Here is a 20,443-nt window from a genome sequence, read left to right as displayed (position 1 = left end):
CATGAGTTTAAAAAACAAAGATTGGGGCTGGGGATGTGGTTCAAGTGGTAGTGCACTCACCTGGCCAGTGTGCCACCTGGGTTCGATCCTCAGCATCACATACATATAAAAATGTTGTGTCCACCGAAAACTAAAAAATAAATAAATAAATATCAAAAAATTCTCTCTCTAAAAAATTAAAAAATAAATAAAAAACAAAGATTGAGTAAGATAAGGGTTTAGGGTAAGAAGTATAAAGGACCAGAGAAGATTACTACAAAAGAGGCTACTTAAAATGTTGAAAATGTTATGACTAGGTGAGAAAGCAGGGTGGATTAGATAATGGTTTGGTTATTGGAGAGAAAGGACTGACTTGAGAAATCTGTTAGTGGTTGTAGTTAGGGACTGAAGAGATGAGGATGATTTCCTGATGCCTGAGTTGGACACTAGCATCTGTGAGATTGGGACTGTCTGGTAAGGAGCCAGTTTGGGAAGAAGGGAAAGTAGTAACAATGAGTCTAGTTTAGAAAATGTTGGACTGGAGAAATCTTAGTGATACCAGTCTTGTATACTGTGTTTACGTGAGTTTACTTTTAAGGAGAATGAACTGGGCATGTTATTCCTGCTTTTTAAAATAACTAATAATAAGAAATTAATTTTATCTATTTAGTATTGGGCATTTCGCCACTGAACTACACCCCCAGTCCTTTATTTTTTTTAAAAAAATTTTAAAAATATGTACATTATTATTTTAAAATATTTATTTGTTTTTTAGGTGTAGATGGACACAATACAATGCCTTTATTTTTATGTGCTGAGGATCAAACCCGGGCCCTGCCCGTGTGAGGCAGGTGCTGAGCCATAATCCCAGCTCTATAGTATTTCTTAACATGGTGCAGAGGATTGAACCCAGGGCCTCACACGTGTAAGGCAAGAGCTCTACCGCTGAGCTACAACCCCAGCCCCCTTTAGTTTTTTATTTAATTTTATTTTTTATTACTCTATTTTCTACTGGGGATTGAACCCAGGGACACTAACCGCTGAGCAATACTTCCAGTCCCCTTTTTTTGGATACTGGGTATTGAACTCGGGCACTTGACCATGGGTCACATCCCCAGCCCCCACCCCTCTTTTATTTTTCTTGCTTTTGTTGGCCTTTATTTAATTATAGAAGAAAGTAAATACCTTTTTCTTTTTGGGCCATTTGTGTATCTTTCTTTGTTAAATGTGTGTCACATTTACGTATCTTTTTTTTGTTGTTGTTGTAGTTGGACACAATGTCTTTATTTTTATCTGGTGCTGAATATTGAACCCAGTGCCTCACACATTCGAGGTGGGCACTCTACCAATGAGCTACAGCCCAGCCCACATTTACCTATTTTCTACTACGTTTTCTTTTACATGGCCAGGGTATAAATCTTTGTGAACTTAGAAAAAACACCAATATTTGTAGTTTTATATACATATTTCAAATGAAATGCTCACTGTTTTCTAACATTGTTTATTGCTTGGAAAGACTCTTCATTATCAGAAAAGTTTAAACATTAATTTTGTAACTAGCCGCCTAGATGACATTTATTATATTGATTTTAAGAGTTTTTTTTTTTTTTTTTAGTTTTAAGAAATTTTCTAATTAGATAACACTCTCATGTACAAGTGATGATGTTGTCCTTTCTTCTTTTCTTCCAGTGTCTATCTATGCCTCTTGATGTTAGTTTTCTGATTCTGTGTCAGAACATTGAGAGGTGGGACATAAAAGGAGGAAAGACTTGGCTCAGAGGCTCAGAGGCTTCAGTCCGTGATCGACTGGCTCCACTGCTTTGGGGCCTGTGGCAAGAAAAAATATCCTGGTGAGGAACATGTAGTGGCAGAGTCGCGCTAGTCAGGAAGGACAGAGAGGGAGAGGAAGGGGCAGGGGTTCCAATTTCCCCTTTAAGGCACACCCCATGTGATCTCACTTGTGTCTACTTGGTCCAATGTCCTAAGCCTTCCACCAGTGGTCACTAGTGCCACAGGCTTGACTCAGTCTGGGGGGCACAAGCTTCGCAGACTTCTCTCTGTTGTTTAATTCAGATGGCCTTTATCTCCTGAACAGAACTGAATTATCTTGTTAACCCCTCGCCTGCATCTGAGCTGGGATGTTGACACTGCTTCCCTATTAGGTGGTTCCATGTCCCAGCCCTATATTGTACTTTATTTAGAACACAGAGTCTCACTGAGTTGCTTAGCATCTCGCCATTCCTTAGACTTGCTTACCCGCCCCAGTGCTTTTTATTTTTTTAAACTTTGAGACAATCTTGTTAAGTTCCTGAGACTGGCTTTGAACTTGCCATCCTTCTGGCTCAACCTCCTAGGCTGCTGGGGTTATAGGCTTGCACCACCATGCCCAGCTTGTTACTCTATTTTTGTTACTATTATTTTTGTGGTACTGGATGTTTAATTCAGGCACACTCTTATCACTGAGCTACTCCCCAGGCCCTGCCCCCTTTTTTGAGGCAGCGTCTCCCTAAGTTGTTCAGGCTGACCTTGATTTAGGATTTTCCTGCCTTGGCCTCCCATGTAACTGGGATTTTTAGGGATGTGTCACCATGCCCATCCTACTTTTATGAATTCTCAGTGGTTGAGTTTCCGTAGCATTTTATAAAAGTTGGATTCTTGTTTTTTTCTGGTACTTTAATATGTTTAATCACTCCCATATTAGCACCATCCTTGGTGAGAAAATTGGATTTATTAGATTTTGGCAGATTCAGAGAAAGATCTTCAGTAAGTGAAGTGGTTGCTAGTTCAGATTACCTGTGAGTTTGTCCCTATCATTTGCCTTTTTTACTGATCACAACCTTGGACAACTAAAAAAGTCTTTATACATTAAAAATGAATACTTGTAAGTTGGAAGACAATATTGATATTAATAGAAGGAGCTGTTTAAGTACTTTTATTTCAGCCACCATAAAAATGTATCATTTGGAAAGTACAGGGATTGGCAGCTGACTCGGCAGTTAACTCTCTAGTTGTAGTGTTAGTTGATTTCTTGTATGGCATCTGTTGCTGTGCATAAAGTAAATTCATTACTTGCCATTTGAATTTGAATGTGGCTGGGTGATGGTGAATTCTGTCAGGATGGTATGGAAAGTTACAGTATATTTGGCACTTATGCCAATATCTCCCCCTGTCTCTCTCATGAAGAGACTGAACAAATAATCTGGTAAATGTACTATTATTGGAGACAACATGAAAATGGATATTATGTCAAAAGTTATTTTTAGAATTTTAATTTTCATAGTGCTGGTAATTGAACACAAGGCCTCATGCATGTGAGGCAAGTGCTGTACCAGTGAGCTATATCCCAAGCCCTGGAATTTATTTTTTAATCCTAGGAAGCAGCAAGTGTTCCCAAGGTAGGCTGGAATGCATTTTTTTTTTTAATGTTTTAGTTGTAGGTAGACACAATACCTTTATTTTATTTATTTATGTGGTGCTGAGGTTTGAACCAAGTGCCTCACACGTGCTAGGCAAGTGCCTTACCACTGAATCACAGCCCTAGCCCTGGAATGCTATGTTAATATGCATTAGTATATGCATAAGAGTGTTATAAACTGCCGGTGAGAATGTGGTCATCTTGTTTTACTATAGACTAATTATTTTTTATTTATTTTATTTTTTGATACTGGGAATTGAACCTAGGGGCACTTTACCACTGTGCTATATCCCCAGACCTTTTTATTTATTTTTGTTATTTCGAGACAGGGTCTTGCTAAGTTGCCCAGGCTGGACTCAAACTTGTGATCTTCCTGCCTTAGCCTCCTGAGTTGCTGGGATTACAGGCATGCCCTCTGGTGGAATGATTCTTAAACTTGCTACTCATCTGAGCTCTTATTCTTTTTTTTTTTTTTTTTTTTCTTTCTTTCTTTAAACTGGGATTGAGGGCTGGGGCCCTTTGCCACTGAGCATCCCTACTCCTTTTAATCAATTTTTTATTTTGAGACAGGATCTTCTAAATCTTCTAGGCTGGCCTTGAGCTTGTGATCCTGCTGCCTCCTGCCTTAACCTTTTGAGTTGCTGGAACAGGTGTTTTTCACTGTACCCTGGCACTGACCTCTTAAACTCTTAATCCCTATGCCCTGTTTTATTTTGGTTTTCCTCTTTATCCCCCCTTTTGAATTGGGGTTTGAGCCCTCGGACATTTTTACCACTGAGTCACATCCCCAGTCCTTTTTTATGTTTTAATTAATTATTTTGGGGGTTAGCAAGGATTGGACTCAGGGACGCTTGACCATTGAGCCACACACCCAGCCATATTTTGTATTTTATTTAGAGACCGGGTCTCACTGAATTGCTTAGCTTTGAACTTGAGATCCTCCATTAACACTTTTAGGTCACATCAGTGCCCCCTGCTTAAAGCCATATTTTCAGAGTACTTACAAGGTAAAAGTATAGAGCAAAAACACTCAAAGACTTGGTAAAATCTAAATAATTTGGCTTTGAACCTGAGGTCCTCCTCCTTCAGCCTCCAAAGCCTCCAGGATTATAGGCATGCGCCACTGTGCCTGACAGAGCAAAACATTTTCAAAATTCAAGGGTGTAACTTACACGTACACACATTGGGAAGGGTCGGGTTAAGTGTGTAAAAACTGATTAGGTCATTTTTATTTTGAGACAGTGTCTCTCTAAGTTGCTGAGTGTGGCCTTGAATTTGGCAATCTTCCTGCCTCAACCTCCTGAATTGCTGGGATTATAGGTGTGTGTCACCACTCCCAGCTATTCCTTTTTCATATGATATTTTTTCTTGGGAATTTTTAGTACTGTGTGAGCCTTGTAAAGTGAAATGAAATTTTGTTGAATTGAGGAAATGACATTTATACTAAAATACTAATATTTTATTTGTAAAATGTGATAAATCATTCTAATTGTACTTTAGTTCTGATCTTGCTTTGGACTTGCCACTTGAAAACCCTGGTTTCATTTGTCTTTTTTCCTGCTATAAATTATAGAAATAGTACTGTAGATTTTTTTTTCTATAAATAATTATTTTATGAGTATGGATTGGATGTCTCTGTTACTTGAATATTGTTTTCCTGAGCTGCTGCCAACAGAGAGTATGAAGCCCGCTTGGAAAGGTACAGTGAACGCATTTGGACATGTAAGAGCACCGGAAGCAGTCAGCTAACGCACAAGGAGGCCTGGGAAGAAGAGCAGGAAGTTGCTGAACTGTAAGTAATAGAAGCCCTGCCTTCTGGCCCCATCTTCACCTTCTTAGGAAAGGATGGAATAGTAACTCTTAATGCAGTATTTGTTTTCAAATATATGAGGCATTAATTGGAATATATATGATAGTGTACTGTATTAGTGTCAGGGGCCTTTATCTTCGTGGTATTTTGCTAGTAGCAAAGTGGGGACAATACATATTTATTTAGGTTTTACCAGGCCTTTGAGTGTTTTTGCTCTATACTTTTACCATGTAAATACTCTGGAAATATGGCTTTAAGCAGGGGGCACTCATGTGACCTAAAAGTGTAAATGGAGACAGCAAAAAGGCATAAAGTTTTCTTTGTTTTGTGGTCATTTGAAATTTCAGATGATATTTACAGCAGATGTCAAAAACAGATAACAGTTTGAGGACAGTTTAAGTAGAAAGGGTGAATTAGGTGTCTTAAATCATCTGTTCAAAATGCCTAGTTGTTTGAATGATCTCTCAAAGAAAACATGCAGAATTTGGGCTATAGGTTCATACAAAGAGATAAGTAGAAACTATGGATGATAAAATAGTCCTTTAGGGAATTGGGAATAGGTGCTTTTTCTGGATTTCTTGTTGACTTGTAGCAGACAAGCAGGAGAGCATAGGATTTAGTAATTGAATACTAGTGGGCTCTTTGTGATGGGCCTGCTGACTCATTGGTCAAGACGGCTAACCTGGTGCCTCTTCTTTGCTTATTGGCACATTCTCTCTGGGATTAGTGTTATTTGTATTTTGTGTGTGTGTGTGTGTGTTTGTGACACACACCTTATTTAATGTGCTAGACCAGGGGTTGGCCAACATCTTATAAAGGGCCAGTTTGTAAATATTTTAAGCTTTGTGGACCATGTGGTCTCTTGTCTCAACTAAACTCTTGACATTGTTAAACAGCTGTAGATATTATATAAAGAAATGAGTAGCTGTGTTATAACAAAACTACTTACAAAAACTAGCACTGCCCGGGCCCGATGGCTCACTCCTATAATCCTAGTGCCTAGGGCAATGAGGCAGGAGGATTGGCCAGCCTCACCAATTTAGCAAGGCCCTAAGCAATACATCGAGACCCTGTCTGAAAATATAAAAAGGGATGGGAATGTGTTTCTGTCGTTAAGCACCCCTGGGATTCAATCCTTGGTACTCAAACAAACAAACCAAAAAAACAGGCAGGGTGCTGGATTTGGCCCACTGACCTCTATATATAAAGACTGTAATTTTTTCCCCCTGGTGCTGGTGATTGAACCAGGGCATGCTAGGCAAGTACTCTGCTATTGATCTGCAGTATCAGCCTTAGCCTGTAAACATGTTTTTTTTTTTTAATATTTATGTTTTAATTATAGGTAGATACAATATCTTTATTTTGTTTTTATGTGGTGCTGAGGATTGAACCAAGTGTCTCACACATGCTAGGCACGCGTGCTACCTCTGAGCCACAACTCCAGCCCAAACTGTTTTTTTTTTCTCTTTTTTTTTTAAACTGGAGATTGAGCTACATCCCTATCCCTTATTTATTTTTATTTTTTTTTTGGTTATAGATGGATGCAATACCTTTATTTTATTTATTTGTTTTTATGTAGTGCTGTGGATTGAACCCAGTGTCTCCCTTATGCCAGGCAAACACTCTATCACTGAGCCACAACCCCAGCCCTTGTTTTAAAATTTTGAAACAGGTTCCTGCTAAATTGCAGAGGCTGGCTTCGGAAATTGTGATCCTCCTGCCTCAGCATTCTGTGTCATTAGGTTTATATGTGTGTGCCACTGTGCCCAGCTAGCCTGTGAACTTCTTAAGGATAGAACTCATATTTGACTTATTCTTGAATTGGTTACAGTGCATAGCACAATCCTCTGCATTAAATAAGCAGATATTACTCACTTTTTTGCAAATACAACACTACCTTCTCCAGATGATTTTTTGGGAAAATTGTGTGTAAATATTCTTTGTAAATAAAAGATACCACCATTAGCCTACAAAAAGATAAAAAAGTAATAAAGGAGGATGTTATGGTTGTAGGAAATGTGATTATGTACCTAAAAAACCCAGTGAATCTGTTTAGTAAAAAGCTATTCTGAGCCAGAACAGTGGTGCACCTGTAATCCCATTGGCTCGGCAGGCTGGGACGGGAGGATTGGAGTTCAAAGCCAGCCTCAGCAAAAGCAAGGTACTAAGCAACTCAGTGAGACTCTGTTTCTAAATAAAATACAAAATGGGGCTGGGGCTCAGTGGTCAAATGCCCCCAAGTTCAATCCCTGGTACCCCCCCCAAAAAAAAAAAAAAACCAACCGTTAGGAACAAATATGAAGATTCAGCTTCAAAATGAAAAATAAATAATTTCCATACAAAGAAGTAAAGGTCAGATAGAATTTAGACTAAAGATATTAACCTGGAGATATTAGGAAAACTTCACAAGACTTCATGAAGAAGGTAACTTGGGTTTGTTTGTTTGTTTTTTTTTTTGGTGGTACTGGAAATTGAACCCAGTAGGTAAATTCTCTACTACTAAGCTCATTCCCCAGCCCTATGAAGATAGCATTTGACACTTGTATTTATTGACTTACTTTTGAGGTACTGGGGATTGAATCCAGGGGGCATTCCCCGACTGAGGCATATCCCATCTTTTTTTTTTTTTTTTTTGAGCTTGTTATCATTAAGTTGCTAATGCTAGCCTTGAACTTGTGATCCTGTTGCCTCAACCTCCTGAGTTGCTGGGTCCCTGCACTGGTGAAAGGGTTGGATACTTTGTACCAAAATGTTTAAGATAGAAAATGTTTATTTGTATTTAATTCAGCAAACAGTGGAGGATACCAGTATTGAATAAGGGAGGCCTATGATAGTAGTTAGGCTTTGAAGAGGTTGTTTAGAAGCAGCATGTAGAAAGAGTTAAAGAAGGAGGGGAATCTTTGTAACTGGAATAGTAGTCATGCAGGGATGCTTGGCGCAGGAATGCATGGCAGGAATAAAAAGGATGAGATTAACTCTCTGCTTCTTCCTAAAAAGAGTTTAAAAACCCACTACAGACTTTCTCAGAAAGGCATACACATTAGCATATTAAAGATATTTAGAAGACCTGCAGTAGAGATACTTTTCACTAGGTTTTATATAATGGGTTTCAAACTTATTTGACCTTGGAACCTGTTACATCTGAGGGAAGTTCTGTAGAATGTACTTTGGAAATGTTTTACTTGATTTGATTGCTATTAAAATATAGGAGATGGATGGAGAAATTATTGAAAAAGATTAGGAGGTTTTGACATTTTTATTCAAAGTAAAAATCCTTTGTATTTACAAAAGTAATGCGTGGGCTGGGAGTGTAGCTTAGTGGTACAGTGCTTACCTCTAGCATGTGCAAGGCCCCAGGTTCAAGTTCTGTCACTGCCCCCCTCCCCCAAAAAAGAAAAACAAAAGAAGAAAAAAGGAAGTAACACACCCTTGTTATAAAAATGTATGTGAGTGCTGGGATTGTGGCTCAGAGGGAGAGCGCTTGCCTCGAGTGCATTAGGCACTGGGTTCAATCCTCAGCACCACATAAAAATAAAATAAAGATATTGTGTCCACCTATAACTAAAAAACAAATATTTTAAAAACATGTATATGACATGGAATAAAGGAATCTGAACATTATTGTCTAGCCTCACTCTCCAGAAATAACTAGCCATAGACCATGGAGCTTGAAACCTGAGTTTAATGGAAAGAGTGAATTTACAGGGGCCAGGAAAAGCCTCTTGGAATTAAGGAAATCTGAAAACATCTTGGAAGGTTGATTAAGCTGGGAAGAGGACACAAAGTCGGGGAAACTGGAACATATTGATCATGATTGTAGTATAGTAGATACCTTGGTGGATTAATTCATTGTAAGAGTATGGTAATAGATACGGTATAGTAGTCAGTAGTTATGAATTGCATAGAATGATGCAGAATACTTCTTATTATATTTATTTATTTTGGTGCTGGGAATTGAATTCAGGAGCACTGAACCACTGAGCCACATCTCTAGCCCTATTTTGTGTTTTATTTAGAGACAGGGTCAGAGTTGCTTAGCACCATGCTGTTGCAGAGGCTGGCTTTGAACTTGCAATCCTCCTATCTCAGCCTCTTGAGCTGCTGGCAGAATATTTCTTATATATCTATCACATTGTATCATGGTAACACAAAACCTAATACTGGTCTGCAGTTGTAGTTTTGTGGCAAATCACTTGCCTAGCATGCATTGGGTTCCATCCCAGCACTACTACCAAAACAAATAAACCTAATACTGGCATTTGCACTAATGTTCTCATCCCCCACCCCTAATCCCCCCAAAACTACAAACTTTGGAATAAATATTAAATTATCTGGTCAAAATTGCATATCTAATAACTGTCCATTAAAGTTGCTTCCCATTTTCTGCTAAAAGAATCCAGCAGTGAGTATCTTAAAGTATATGGCAGTTTTGATGAATATTGTCTAGTTGCTTTCTAAAAGGGTTGAAAAATTAGGCCATCATCAGTGTTTAGTTGCCATATCAGGTATGATAGTTAAGTATTTTTTGCTAATTTATAACTAAACAGTGGTACCTCAATGTTTTACTTGTAAAGGCTTTGGGATTTAAGTCATAGTTTCAACGTATTAACTATTCCTGATATAATTTCATTATCTATAAAATAAAAATTCTAGATACCTCAAAAGGTATTGTGAGAAGTAAATCCCTGTGATGTGGGAGGCTGAGGCAGAAAGATTGCAAGTTTGAGGCCAGCTTTAGCAACATAGACCCTGTCTCAAAATAAAATGAACTTCTGGTGTGGCTTGGTTCTAGAAATCTTCTAGGTTTAATCCCCAGTCCTGGGGGTAGGGGATGGGGAATGAATGGATGCATCTGAGAAATATCACAAATATAATCTAGTTATGTCTTCCTAACTAAAAACTGGATAAAGGATAAGAATAAATTCATAGCTGAAAAGAAATTCACTCTCCAAAAACCAATTAATGGGAAAATATTTAAATTTACCTGTAATGTGCCTGTTATTTTCATTTATAGATAAGAAAGTTAACTTATAGATCAATTGACAGAACTACTTTAAAAAGTTTTTCAGTTTTTCCCCTGTAAACTGTGTTTTTTAATCTTTGTTTTCTCCTGGACTGTACATGTATTTGCTCAAGAAATATTTGCTTTGCTGTGCTTCTAATACTGCTCTCAAAAGCTGAGTCTTAAAGTTTGAATTGACCTGAATTAAATTAAATTAAATATGTGGATAGGTTTTCTTCAGTTTTTAGTAGCTAACAGCATATTTACTTAGTTTGAAGGAGGAGTTTCCGACCTGGTATGAGAAACTAGTTCTGGAAATGGTTCACCACAACACTGCCTCCCTGGAGAAGTTAGTAGACACTGCATGGCTGGAAATCATGACCAAATACGCTGTGGGTGAAGAGTGTGACTTTGAGGTAAGTGTCTGTCTCTCCTATGATTTCCTCCACTAATTCAGAATTGAAACTTCTGTAATAGACTACAGAGCCTATTTGTACATGTCTAAAATTGTATTATGTTTGATGTCTGGTTTATATGATATCAGGTATTCTGAGGACCAATTTTAGAACCATACTATGTGGGAATATTTAATTCTGTGATTATTGCTACCTGGGTACCACTATATCTTTGCTTTCTCTTTGTTTTTTTCTTTCTTTTTGGTAATTCTATTATCTTGTTTTTTTGTTTTGTTTTGTTTTTTTTTTTGTAATTTTTTCCATACTTTAAAAGACTTTCAAAAACTTCAACAGCTGGTTATGGTGGCACACACCTGTCATCCCAGTGACTCAGAAGGCTAAGGTAGGAACATGACAAGTTGGTACGCCAGCCTCAGCAAATAAGTGAGACCCTGTGTCAAAATAAAAAACAAAAGACCTGGAGTGTAGCTCACTAATAGAGCACCCTTGAATTCAAGTTGTTACTATAACCATGACGAAAATAGACTTTTCTACTTAAACTTGTTTTTTAATTTTACATCCCAAATAACTACAAGAAAACCATTATAAAAGCAATACCTAACATTAAAGCAATCCTTATATAATTCTTTTCTTCGCCTTGATACTAGGGATTGAACACAGAACCTCATACATGCTAGGTAAGCATTCTCCCACTGAGCTACATCCCCAGCCTTTTAAAAAAATTTTTTTAAACAATTGAAATTTTTTTTGGTACTGGGGATTCAACCCAGGGGCACTTAACCACTGACCCACATCCCCAGCCCATTTTAAAGAAAAAAATTTTTTTAGTTGCAGATGGACACAATATTTTTATTTTACTTGTTTATTTATATTTATGTGATGCTGAGGATCGAACCCGGTGCCACACACATGCTAGGCAAGCACGATACCACTGCCTGTTAATTTCATTTATATTACAACTACAGCACCCCTGCCAGCCTGTTTTTATATTTTATTTAGAGGCAGGGTCTCACAGAAATGCTTAGGGTCTCGCTAACTTGCTGAGGCTGGCTTTGAATTTGCTATCTTCCTGCCTCAGCCTCCTAAACCATTGGGATTAAAGGCATATGCTATCACACCTGGCTAAGAATTTAAATTTTAAAAAAATTTTAAAGTTTTAAAATTTCAAATAGCTTATTTAGGTTGATATGTATCAGATAAGAGAACTATTAGCCATATACCTAATGGTGGTTACTATTTCTCAAATAGCCTAAATAAAATTGTTTTAGAGAGGTTCTGAAAATATATTCTTAGGTCCATGCTTGAGACTTCAGGAGATTTAGAACAGGTCCTAAAGTAGCTATTCTAACAAGCTGTAGGATGGTAATGATGCTGTTACATTGGGCACCACACATTGAGTAGCAGAGGCTTAAACAATAAAGGCATTTGATTATGTTACATAAAAAGTCTTAGAAGTAGACAGTTCCAAGGTTGGTGTAGAGGCTGGATGATACTGTCAAGCTCTCTTGCTTTTTTCAGTGTGTTGAGTTTTGGTCTTTAACTTTATTGCCTCTTGGTGTGAAATTGTGACTGTATTCAGAGTGAGGAAATGCTTTTCTTTCTTTTTTTCTTTTGACATTGCTGAAGATTGAACCCAGGGCCTTGAACTTGCTAGGGAAGTACTCTATCACTGAGCTACATCCACAGTCCCCAAAGTAATGCCTGTCTAAGTAGGATAAGAAGATTTTCCAGAAGAATAAAAGATAAAGTGTCCCCTTTATCTTTACATGTCATTGGCTAGGTCTTGCCTTATGTATCCATCTTTAGCTGCAAGCTGAGAAAATGAGTATTTGCCTTTTTTCTTGAAAAGTCAGGCTGGCTGGACAGAAGAGATGGGGGGAGAATGGCTTAAATAGCTAGCTCAGCAATTATATGTGCTACAAAACAGCTAGTAAGTATGAGGTCAAGATTCAAACTCGTGTTTATAGTTCCAAAGTCTTCCTCCTTTCTTGTTTCACTTATTGACTCTGATTTTCTGTATTTTGTAGCTGCTTCTTTTTCATTTGTAATGTTTGGGATTGCAGGTGAGTTTTTGTTTTATGATGCTTGGGATTGAACCCAGGGCCTTGTGCACTCTACCAACTGAACTATATCCTCAGTCCCTGCAGGAGGGTTTTTTTTTTAAAAAAAAATTTTAATATTTATTCTTAAGTTTTAGGTGGATACAATATCTTTATTTTACATTTATGTGATGCTGAGGATCGAACCCAGTGTCTCGTGCATGCTAGGCGAGCAATCTACCACTGAGCCACAACCCCAGCCCTCGAAGGAGGATTTTAATCACATATTTTTTATTAGTGTCCTGGCAAGAAACAGATAGCATACTTAAATGATATAATTGAATTGAGTTTAATAAAGGACTGTTGATAACAGACAACAGTCTGATCAGGGACAAGGAAACTGAACAAGGAAACTATCAGCCAGTGGGGAGACTGCATTTCTAAACCCCAAGGAAACAAGGAGAGGGAGAAAATGACAGGAATTTGAAGAGTAGCTTAGTTGTCAAAGAGTACTTTGTAATGAGATTTAACCAACCTGCTAGGGAGGCATTAAGGGAGTAAATAATACCCTAACCTCACTTTTCTTCTACTGTTTGACTTTCTCCTAATAGTTACCAGGGACTGAACTCAACCAAATTCTGGAGAGCAGGGGAGGGAGCTTTTTGGTATGAAACAGTAAGGTCAGCCCATGTAAGCAGAGAACAGTGTGGAGAATAATGGTGATGGATTTGAAGTGGCAGAAAGAAAATACTCTGCACATATATATGCAAGATGGAAGAAGAAATGTTTGAGGCAAGAGAGGAAATAATTAGGGGGATATTTGCTTATAAACATGAAAAAATATTTAAGCTCATTTGTAATAAAGGAAATCAAATGGAAACTATAGTGGGATAATATTGTACACATAAGATGAATAAAGTAATAACAAGAACTTATGATGCTCCTACCTCAGCCTCCCTGCCATTGAGATTTCAGGCATGTGTTACTGCACCTGGCTTTTGATTACTTTTTATCTGTGACACTTTTGGCAAGGCACTGTATTCTGAATGTTAGTTTTTTTTTTCTAGGTTTGAATACACGATTATAGTTGATTTAAAATATAGCTTTATTGAAGCTAGGCATGGTGGTGACTGCCTGTAATCCCAGTGACTGAAGAGGCTGAGGCCGGAGGATCCCAAGTTGGAGGCCAGCCTAGGTAACTTAGTGGCATACTGTTTCAGAAAAAAAAAGAAAGAAAGAAAGATAAGGGAGCTGGGGATATAGCTCATGAGGGTAGAGCAGTTGCCTAGCATGCATGAGGCCCAGGGTTTAATTCCCAATAAAACACACACATGCAAAATCCTTTTTGCATTACAATTGACATGTTATAAACTGCACATATTTAAAAACTTACAAGCTGGATGTAGTGGTATATGCTTTAGTTCTAGCTACTGAGAATCCAAGGCAGGAGAATTGCTTGAGCCCAGGAGTTTGAGATTACACTGAATACCATAGTGAAATCCCATGTCAAATAAATAAAATGTACAGTTTGACAGATTTGGAGACTTTTTTACATTTTAAAAAAAACTTGCTGTAATCACTAAAGGGAATATACTCCTCATACCTAAAACTGTACTTATGCTCTTTTGTAATCTCTTCCTTTTCCTTCCTGGTCCCCATCACTGATCTGTTTTCTGTCAGACCATTTTCTAGAGTTTTATATAAATGGATCATTTTGTATCCTTTTTTTTCCTTTTGGTCTGGCTTTTTTACATTCAGCAAAATTATTTTGATGTGCTTCCTTGTTACTGTGGTATCAAAGGTTGTGCTTTTTATTACTTAGTATTCCATTCTATGTGTAGACTACAGTTTGTTTATCCATCACCCATTGATAGATACTTTGGTTGTTTAGGCTAACAAAGCTGCTATGAAGATACGTGTACAAGTCTTTGTATGAATATAGATTACTTTATCTCTTGGATACATACCTAGATGTGGAATGACTAGGTCACAATAGTACTCATAGGTTTTTGTGTTTTTTTTAAGATGTCGATGAACCTTTATTTTATTCATTTGTTTATATGCAGTGCTGAGAATCAAACCCAGTGCCTCACATGCTAGGCAAGTGCTCTACCACTAAGCCACAATTCCAGCACCCCATAGGTTTAACTGTAAAGAAATTGCCAGACTGTTTACGGAGATGGTTAAAACTGTTAAATTTCTACCATCAGTTTGTGAAAGTTCCATTTCATCACATTGGTGTCTGCACTTGGTATAATCAGTTTTATTTTTATTTATATTTTGGGTACTGGGGATTTAACCCAAGAGCACTGTACCACTGAGTAACATCCCCAACCCTTTTTATCTTTTGAGATAGGAGCTTACTAAGTTGCTTAGGGCCTCTCTTTGTTGCTGAGGCTGATCTTGAATTTGTGATCTTTCTGTCTCAGCCTCTCAAGTGGCTGGGATAACAGGTGTGTGTGACCATGCCCAGCCAGTTTTTTAAATTAAAAAAAAATTTGCATTTTTAATAGGTGGTTTGACTTGTGGTTTCAATTTGCATTGCCCAAAACAGCTGATAGAATACTGAGTATCTTCTGTGCTTGCCATCCATTTATTCACATTTTCTTTGGTAAAATGTTGGTTTAAATTTTTGTCCCTTTAAAGAAATGTATTGTTTTCTTATTTTTTAATGTTCTTTATATATTCTGGGTGTAGTGTTTGTTATTGGATATATGTCTTTGTAGGTACTTATCTCCCATTCTTAATTTTTTTAAAAAAACATTTAATTAAATAACACTATCATCTTTTATTCTTTTTGGGGACGTTACTGGGGATTGAACCTAGAGGTGCTTAACCACTGAGCTATATCCTCAGCACTTTTTTATATTTTATTCAGATTCAGAGGTAGGATCTCACTGAGTTGCTTAGAGTTCACTAAGTTTCTGAGGCAGGCTTTGAACCCAAGATCCTATGGCCTCAGCCTCCCAAGTAACTGGGATTACAGGATTAATTCCAAAGGTGGGATTACAGTGCACCTTTGTTTATTTTGAGACAGTCTGGCTTTGTTGCCCCACTGGCGTCTTACTTGTGATTCTCCAGCCCTAACCTCCCAAGTCACTGGGACTATAGGCTCTCTACCATGCTTGGCTTGTAGTCCTTACTTTTTATGCCTCATGATAGAATTTTAAAATGCATGAAACAAAATTGGACAGAACTATAAGGAAAAAAAGAGAAATCACATCTATAGTTAAGAGATTCAGCACTTCCCCTTCCTAAAAATTGATGGAAAAGGTGTTGCAAAGTAGTAATACTTTGTAGTCCTAGCAGTTTGGAAGGCTGGAATTTGAGACCAGCATGGGCAACTCAGCAAAAACCTGTCTCAAGAAATAAAAACAGGGCTGGGGACATAGCCCAGCAATAGAGTGAGCGCCAGGTCCATGAAGGCCCTGGGTTCAAGTTCCTGTATCGTAAAATAAACTAAAGAGCAACAACGATAGAAAATCTTGGAATACCACTATAAGCCATTATAAATTACCAATATGAAATATTTTACCTGTCTGGGGATGTAGCTTATCCGCAGAGGGCTTGCCTAGCATGGGTGAGGCCCTGGATTTCATCCCTAGCACTGCATGCACACACACACACACACAAAAAAAAAAAACTTAAAAACATCAGGGTACACATTCCTTTAAGTGAATAATTTACCAAAACAGACCATATTTTAGGCCATAATGAAGTCTCAAGTTTGAAAGGATTCAAGTCATTCTGGGTGTAGTAGTGAAAGCCTATAATCCCAGCGGCTTAAGAGGCTGAGGCAGGAGGATTTCAAGTTCAAAGTCAGCTTCAGGCAATTTAGTGAGGCCCTAAGCAACTTAGTAAAATCCTGTCTGGAAATGATAAATAAATAGGGCTGGAGGATGTCGCTAAGCACCCTGTTAATCCCCCCCCCAAAAAAAAAGAAAGAAAAAGTATTTAATTAATTATCAATTAATACCAATTGTCTGGAAATCTTTAAATAACTGGAAACTAAGTAATGTACTTTTAATTTATAATTTAAAGAATAAAATATTTTGAACATATGAAAACAATATATTAAAATTTGTAAGCAGTTGCTAAAGTGGTACATAAAGGAAACATAGCATTAACTACCTGTCTTAAATCAGGTCTGGTGGGACACACCTATAATCCGAGCTCCTGATGGCAATTTTGAGATCAGTCTGATTTAGTGGAATCCTGTCTCAAGATACAGTTAAAAGAAGGGTTAGAGATGTAACTCATAGGCAGAGTGCTTTCTGGGTTCACCCCCAGAGCCACAAAAAAAGGATATAAGATCAATATATAAAATTATAATTTGCCTTTTTGTATACTAGCCTCCACAACTTTGTGAGACCCTGTCTCAAAAATAAAGAGTGACCTGGCCACGGTGGCACATGCTTCTAATCCCAGTGGTTTGGGAGACTGAGGCAGGAGGAGCACAAGTTCAAAGCCAGCCTCAGCAACTTAGCTCCTGAGCAACTCATTGAGACCCTGTCTCTAAATAAAAAGTGCAAAAGGGCTGGGGACATGGTTTAGTGGTTAAATGCTGCTGGGTTCACTCACTGGTACCAAAATAAATAAGTAAAAAATACAGAGTGGAGGTTGCAGCTCTGGTAGTGCTTGCCTAGCATGCATAGATCCTTGAGTTCAGTTCCCACTACCCCAACCCTGATGTACAAAGGAAGTTCTTGAACTATATTTATGCATATTTCAGCTATCACAGTGATAGCCCTTTGACCGCACATTTGTACATGAATTATGAACTAGGTCATGATCATTTTACTTTTCAGCTTAGAAGTTTGAGAACTAAAAGTTCATAGTGCTTTGATGCTTCAGAATTTTAGTGAATTTTTGTGGGGAAGAATCTATATTGGATCATGTTGTTCAACTCTTCTTTTCTGATAGTCCAACTCTTTAGGTTTCTAGTTCTTATTTATTAGATATCTGATTTTTCTCTTCTTTATAGGTTGGGAAGGAGAAAATGCTCAAAGTGAAGATTGTGAAGATTCATCCTTTAGAGAAAGTAGATGAAGAGGCCACTGAGAAGAAATCTGATGGTGCCTGTGATTCTCCATCAAGTGACAAAGAGAATTCCAGTCAAATTGCTCAGGACCATCAGAAGAAGGAGGCAGTAGTAAAAGAGGATGAAGGACGGAGGGATAGTATGTATGATGCCAGCTTTGTCATGGGACCCTGTCATTTTATTATACATACATCTTTTAGAGTTCTCCAAAAACAAAGACGTAATTGTAGCCGGGCGAGGTCGTGTACGCCTGTAATCCTAGTGGCTCTGGAGACTGAGGCAGGAGGATCTCGAGTTCAAAGCCAGCCTCAGCAATGGTGAGGCGCTAAGCAACTCAGTGAGACCCTGTCTCTAAATAATATACAAAATAGGGCTGGGGGTTTGTCTCAGTGGTTTAGTGTCCCTGAGTTCAATCTCCAGTACCCCCCTCCCCAAAAAAAGTCATTTTTTTTTATATAGACATGATCTTGTTCATTTATCATTCAGAATATAACCAGAATAATCACAAAATGAATTAAGATTTACATCTTCCTAAATAATTAATACCATTGGGAAGTCAATTTCCTATAGTTGCTAAGTACTAATCCCTAACTACTCAAATGGCAAAGTATTCTTTCTTTTCCTTTTTTTATGTATAACATTGTGAATATAACTAATGGCAGTGAGTTGTACATTTAATAATGGTAAAATATGAAAATATAGTGTTACATACATTTTACTTCAATAAAAACGTGCACAAATATTGCCCAATATTTAGGGATGCTGAAGGAGCTGATAAATATTAGAAAATTTAATCTGTGTTTCAGAGTCTCCTTTTGATTTGTTTAGGTATACATGACAGTAGAGTGTATTTTGACATTTTATATATCCATGGAGTATAACTTATTCTAATTAGGATCCCATTCTTGTGGTTGTACATGATATGGAGTTTCACTGGTCCTATGTTCACATATGAACATAGGAAAGTTATGTCCGATTAATTCTACTGTCTTTCCTATTACCATCCTTCTACCTTCCCTTCATTCCCTTTGTCTAATCTGGTGAATTTCTATTCTTTCCTCTTTGCACCCTTATTGTGTTAGCATCCACATATCAGAGAGAACATTTGGCCTTTGTTTTTTGGGGATTGGCTTATTTCACTTAGCATGATATCCTTTACTCTTAAAGTTGAAAATATGTACTTATGTGTAATTGGGGTGATCAAAGTAGGAGGGGCAAATTTTATTCTAAACCTTACTGCTCCTCACAGTGCAAACCAGAGTGGTGATTTAAGGGCCTTCCTTTTGTTTTCTGTAATCTAAGTTCCTCTCATGGGAGCTGCTATAATTCTGAAATACAACAATGTCTAAAAATAAGTTTAGGTATCTGGAGGCTCTAACAATAATTTTTTGAAAGTTGAAGAACAGGAACACTGCCCACTGAGAAAATGATTCAGTCTCAGATCTTCATTTTAAAAAATTATATAAATAAGGAATTTAGCTGAATTATGTTCCTTTTGTTTCCAAAAGCATGTGCACAATGTAGTGTGTGTTAATCCATGACTGTCAGTATTAAATAATTTTGCCATATTATTCAATTATTACAGATATTGGATTAGAATGTTGTTACTTTGGAGTGTCATATTGTGTCATTCATTTTGTGTTTTGTTTCCGGATGTTTTAGATATATGCAGATGGTTTTATATACGTACTTCCCTATAGTCTAAAGGAAGTATAACTAGTTGTAGTTGTAATTGGCCTACCCTACTTGTTGATATTTCAGTTTTGTTTTCTGGTCTGTTTTATAAATGCTTATGTTTATGTTTTCTAGTTTTTCTCTTTAAAAAAAAAAAACTTTTTTGTAGTTGTAGATGGACAGCATATCTTCGTTTATTTTTTTGTGGTGCTGAGGATTGAACCCAGTGCCTCACATGTGCAAGGCAAGTGCTCTGCCACTGAGCTACAGCCCCAGCACTAGTTTTTCTCTTTTTGATACTGAAGTTTTATAACATGAGCATTAGTTACAATCCCCTGAGGTTGTTTTGGTAAGGAATTGATATTTCTAGAATCAGGTCATTGGCATACCAATAATATATTACACTCACTTTATGCTTAAAGTATTGTATACCAGGAGCCCCAAGTTTTAGGCTTTGACTTTTCTTTTTTTGGCAGTATTGGAGATTGAACCTGGAGCCTCATGCATGGTAGGCAAGTGTTCTACCACTAAGCCACATCTCCACCCACTGAATTTTTTGTTGTTTTTTTTTGTGGTTTAATTATTGAGATATAATGACATTTGCTATTATTCAGCTAAGGAATTAATACTATGACATATTCTGGAAAAAATTATTCGAATTTCCACAGGAATGAAAGAGAAATTCTAATACCAATAGTATTTTCTCATCAGATGACACTGGCTTCTACTTATGGGGAAAACAATAATGTATTAGCCAGAAATGTCTCAACTTTGTGTCCTTCTTCCTCTCCTTCCTTCCTGTTGGGAGAAGGACCTTGTGCATGCTGGACAGGTGCCCTCTACCACTCAGCTATATCCTTAGCTGTAGCTTTGTGTTCTTAATGACATGATGAATTTTTGTATTCTTTCTCATAGTAAGAGGGACTCTCTTTTCTTCTCTTGGCTAAAACACTTGTCCTTTGAAATGTATTTGTTCTTTCTCTTTTTTTTTTTTTTTAGAATTTTTAATATTTTATTTCTTAGTTCTTGGCGGACACAACATCTTTGTTGGTATGTGGTGCTGAGGA

The 20,443-nt window shown here is 37.4% G+C and overlaps 1 protein-coding gene across 6 annotated transcripts in view; it reads left to right on the top strand.

The window, feature by feature from the left end:
• The window catches only part of Baz1b (bromodomain adjacent to zinc finger domain 1B), a 77,457-nt gene that overhangs the window by 6,064 nt on the left and 50,950 nt on the right, over positions 1-20,443 (top strand). For 4 of the 6 annotated variants that reach the window (XM_078023894.1, XM_078023893.1, XM_078023890.1 and 1 more), the window contains exons 2-4: positions 5,070-5,186; positions 10,478-10,622; positions 17,646-17,841. In XM_078023894.1, the coding sequence (XP_077880020.1) occupies positions 5,070-5,186; positions 10,478-10,622; positions 17,646-17,841 (458 nt within the window). Of the gene's footprint in view, positions 1-1,668; positions 1,830-5,069; positions 5,187-10,477; positions 10,623-13,728; positions 13,857-17,645; positions 17,842-20,443 lie in introns of those variants that run through there. The other 2 variants (XM_078023895.1, XM_078023896.1) reach the window with 2 other exon arrangements.

This window comes from Ictidomys tridecemlineatus, chromosome 10, assembly GCF_052094955.1.
Source record: "Ictidomys tridecemlineatus isolate mIctTri1 chromosome 10, mIctTri1.hap1, whole genome shotgun sequence".
NCBI lineage: Eukaryota > Metazoa > Chordata > Mammalia > Rodentia > Sciuridae > Ictidomys > Ictidomys tridecemlineatus.
This window is presented reverse-complemented; position numbering and strand designations above follow the sequence as displayed.